Source organism: Quercus suber, unplaced genomic scaffold (assembly GCF_002906115.3).
Source record: "Quercus suber isolate HL8 unplaced genomic scaffold, Cork oak 2.0 scaffold_334, whole genome shotgun sequence".
Classification (NCBI taxonomy): domain Eukaryota; kingdom Viridiplantae; phylum Streptophyta; class Magnoliopsida; order Fagales; family Fagaceae; genus Quercus; species Quercus suber.
The window spans coordinates 255,722-260,647 of NW_027069787.1; the positions used below are offsets into that span (position 1 = coordinate 255,722).

General features: G+C 35.4%; 1 protein-coding gene across 1 annotated transcript in view; it reads right to left on the reverse strand.

The window, feature by feature from the left end:
- LOC111991376 (ras-related protein RAB1BV) overlaps positions 1 to 3,773 on the reverse strand; it is a 7,833-nt gene extending 4,060 nt beyond the window's left edge. The window contains exons 1-2 of the mRNA XM_065759612.1: positions 3,434 to 3,773; positions 1,702 to 1,774 (exon numbers count right to left, since the gene is read on the reverse strand). Coding sequence (XP_065615684.1) covers positions 1,702 to 1,774; positions 3,434 to 3,506 — 146 coding nt within the window. The 5' untranslated portion in view covers positions 3,507 to 3,773. The remainder of the gene's footprint in view (positions 1 to 1,701; positions 1,775 to 3,433) is intronic.
- Between the last annotated feature and the right edge of the window lie 1,153 nt (positions 3,774 to 4,926).

Genomic DNA, 4,926 nt, shown 5'->3' on the forward strand with positions numbered 1-4,926 from the left:
ATTGAGCTATAGCTTATTGGAAAGAATAAATACATATGTAACTACACAAGTATGTAAACACAAAAACATACACATATATACATATACATATGCATCTATGTATGTTTGTATGTATGCATATATGCATGTTTATATGTATGTATTTATGCATGCATGTATATGCAAGTCCTAAGTCCTCAAGCCATCACAGCAAGGTGCATGTAAGTCTAGACCCTCAACAAAAGAGATGTCTTGAATAGCCATCTGAAATTTGACTTTATTTTCATCAGTTTATTGAGGTCTATTATGCCAGCACATAAATAGGATGAAACAAAACGTCAATAATCATCCAAGTGTCATTAACCTTTTTCCCACATAGGGAGGCCCCACAATTAATTACCCATGATACTCATCTTGGCACTCATTATTGAATGAAGAAAGTTTGCTACAACACTTCAAGATATAAAAACTCCATAGTTCCGAGGGATACAAACCCAATGGTGGTAATAAAACTGGTTGTGAAGGAACCATCAGAAAAGCGCAAAAGCAAACAACTCTTGCCCACACCTGCAGAGATTTGATAAGAATGTCAAATAGCAGAGATTTGATAAGAATGTCAAATAACAAAAAGGGGGGAAAACAAACAAACAAACCGTCAAAAATATAACCTAGCATGTTACTTTTGGCCATTTTTCAGGAATTTGATGTGCTTTATTTGGTTGTAATTTTTTCTTTTTGGTAAAATGCATATATATTCCCAACCTTGCCCATAGGCTAGATATCACCAAATCCCTTCCATTACGTACAACATGGGTAATTAATTGTGGGGAATCTTGGAGTTTGATCCTTGGCCACATCCATGGGAAGCTTACGAGATGCCACTAGGCCAAGCTTCCATTGGCAATTTGAAGTGCTTTGTATTGGCATATAACTCAAGTGTCTATGACCAGCTTAAAAAGGAGGCATGTCCACCAGAAATCATCCCTAAATTTAAACAATAGCTATGATACTTTGTGCAGATATGATGCTAAGCCGACAAACTAAGGAATCATTTCCTAGGATGGTAGAATGTCAAGTAATATGAACTAGGTTAATTATGCATGATAAAAAAAATGAATGATATATGTAAAGATTTGTATGACATTTGATGAGTCTATAACCAAAAGATCAAGATTAAGAATCCATGACACCCTACCAAGTAACAAAATAAAACCAATAACCCGCATAACAAGATACGATAATTTAACAAGAGAAGGGTTTTGCATGATATAGGTGCTTGGAAAGAAGAAGACCGAACAAACAAATAAACCTCCAGCATTAAACATAACCACTATCCACTAGGAATGAAAAGTATAGATATGAAAACAAACATGAAGCTGAACATAATTTCCAATTCTGCAATAGAAGATAGCTTGTAATTTCTTTAATTGTCAAGTTACACACAACCAATGAGTCTTGAAACTACAACCTCACTCTGTACCTAGCACTTACAGGGGAAGAAAGCGCCAATTGAACTAGAACTCATTGATAGAAGATATCATATCATATACATGATGCTAATAACTTGTACATAACTCATTATATATATATATATATATATATGTGTGTGTGTGTGTGTGTGTGTGTAAATCATCATATATACTTGGCACTCATTATTGAATGAAGAAAGTTTGCTACAACACTTCAAGATATAAAAACTCCATAGTTCCGAGGGATACAAACCCAATGGTGGTAATAAAACTGGTTGTGAAGGAACCATCAGAAAAGCGCAAAAGCAAACAACTCTTGCCCACACCTGCAGAGATTTGATAAGAATGTCAAATAACAAAAAGGGAGGAAAACAAACAGACAAACCCTCAAAAATATAACCTAGCATGTTATTTTTGGCCATTTTTCAGGAATTTGAGGTGCTTTATTTGGTTGTAATTTTTTCTTTTTGGTAAAATGCATATATATTCCCAACCTTGCCCATAGGCTAGATATCACCAAATCCCTTCCATTACGTACAACATGGGTAATTAATTGTGGGGAATCTTGGAGTTTGATCCTTGGCCACATCCATGGGAAGCTTACGAGATGCCACTAGGCCAAGCTTCCATTGGCAATTTGAAGTGCTTTGTATTGGCATATAACTCAAGTGTCTATGACCAGCTTAAAAAGGAGGCATGTCCACCAGAAATCATCCCTAAATTTAAACAATAGCTATGATACTTTGTGCAGATATGATGCTAAGCTGACAAACTAAGGAATCATTTCCTAGGATGGTAGAATGTCAAGTAATATGAACTAGGTTAATTATGCATGATAAAAAAATGAATGATATATGTAGAGATTTGTATGACATTTGATGAGTCTATAACCAAAAGATCAAGATTAGGAATCCATGACACCCAACCAAGTAACAAAATAAAACCAACAACCCGCATAACAAGATACGATAATTTAACAAGAGAAGGATTTTGCATGATATAGGTGCTTGGAAAGAAGAAGACCGAACAAACAAATAAACCTCCAGCATTAAACATAACCACCATCCACTAGGAATGAAGAGTATAGATATGAAAACAAACATGAAGCTGAACATAATTTCCAATTCTGCAATAGAAGATAGCTTGTAATTTCTTTAATTGTCAAGTTACACACAACCAATGAGTCTTGAAACTACAACCTCACTCTGTACCTAGCACTTACAGGGGAAGAAAGCGCCAATTGAACTAGAACTCATTGATAGAAGATATCATATCATATACATGATGCTAATAACTTGTACATAACTCATTATATATATATATATATATGTAAATCATCATATATTACACTCATATCATGATTCATGTCACTCTCTCTCTCTCTCTCTCTCTCTCTCTCTCTCCACCTTACAATCCGAAAAAATTGTCTTTGGAGGAAACCCATCAAAGTTAAGCCCCACAGATTACCATTTGTGCTGGCCAAGTTCTATACCAATTGCTTTCTCTACTCTCTTTTTTCTAATTAATATTATTGGTAAGTTACGCGAACCCTGTAGCTGTAGGTCTTGAACCCAAGATTACACCCTCCACCCTCCACCATGCTCTTACAAGGGAAGGAAGTGTTAATTGAGCTAAAGCTCATTGGCCCATTGCTTCTCACTAATTTTATTCATTAAAACAAAAACAAAAAACACTATAGCCCACTACACATGAAGCATGTAGGAAATTATAGCACAAAACTGGACAAGACCAAATATTAACCAAAACCCATTTCTCAACAATAATAAAATTTCCATAAAAAACACAGCAATCGCATTGAAACCAACAACCTAAATCCAATCAAATGGCAATAGAGATCACATACCCATTTGTTCACATACCAAATCAAATGCAGTAATGCACCCAGAATCATAACAACCAAAACAAAAAGGATTAGAAGAAGATATCATAGTTTATAGCTTATAAAAACAAAAACAAAAACTAACCACTGTCGCCAATAAGGAGAAGCTTGATGAGGTAATCGTAATCGGCACGAGCCTTTGCTGGTGGTGCAGCCATAGATTTATCACCAAGCCCCCAAAACTCACAAACTCTCTCTCTTTCTCTCAGAGCAAAAAAATAATTTAAAAAAAATAAAAAAATAAAAACCCAACAAGAGAAAAAAGGAAAGATATAATTGCAAGCGTTAGCAAGTGGTCGGTGACATATTCAGAGGTGATCCAATAGTTTTATATAGTTTTTTGAGTTTGGGTTTGGGTGATTGGGGGTCTGAGTTATGTCTCTCACATCACATGTGTCTCCCTCTCCGTGTGCAATATGTATGGTTAAGTGCGTCTCTGTTGTATAATTCTAACTTCTAAGAAGAGGAGTGGACTCGGGGTTTTGCGTCCCGTGGTCTCGGATGTACACGAAGATTTCTCGCCTGATTGCAAATCTAGCAGTGACCTGAATTAAATGAACTCTATCCAACAATTTTTTTTTTTTTTTTGCCCCAAAAAGGCGATAATAAAGGCAGGGCTAAAATTGTCATTGTAACTATTAGGAACTTTGTATATTTACTCTATTTAATGAATTATTGGGTATAACGAGACTTTATCTTATTGTATAATTCAACTCTTTTGCTAAGAAATTTGTGGTTTCTATTAATGTTAAATATTTAGTTCATATTACACAGTATTATTGATTGGAAAATACTTTTAAGTATGTGTTATTAGTTAGTACATTGAATTTTGTAGAAATGTTTTATCAAACAATGCAGGGTGGTGCACCTATGATCTGACATAGTCTCATTTCATTGCCATTCTAAATCGTGGATTCACAATCATAAGGCTTTGTTTGGTATCACTATAGAAAGTAGATATTTAGTTGTAAAGCTTTTACAATAAAGATTTTTAACATCTAAAGCACTTTGAAAACTACATTGATAAAGTGCTCTAAAGTTGTTACCCATGTTTGGTAACTAAATTGATAAAGAGTTTTGGAATGTGACAAATGACAAAAGAGAACCCTAAATCAATAGTGAGTTTGCGATAGTGGCACGGTAATTGTTGGAAGGGAGACTTTGAGAGAGAGAGAGAGCAATATTCTAAAAAAACCCATGCGCGTGCACACACACACACACACACACACACTATATATATATATATATTATTTTTAATATATTTTGGTTGAGGATGCATATCCCACCAAAGAGATCCTTTAAAAGTGAATAGCCCAACCTTAATTCCTAGTCCATTTAGTTTGCAAGATGGGTAAAATCTATCCCATTTGAGGTGGGGCCAATACTCGTCTATGCAAACTGTCATTTTTATTTGGGATTATTCTGTTTATTTTTTAGTGTGAATGGCTGGGATGCACAAACGCAGCGCCAGAGGAGCCGCACCCACGTCTGACGCGACACGACCCGGTGACACGCGAGGGACACTACTGCCCACTAGTCGGGCCATGTCCTGCCACGTGTTTTTTTTTTTTTTTTTTT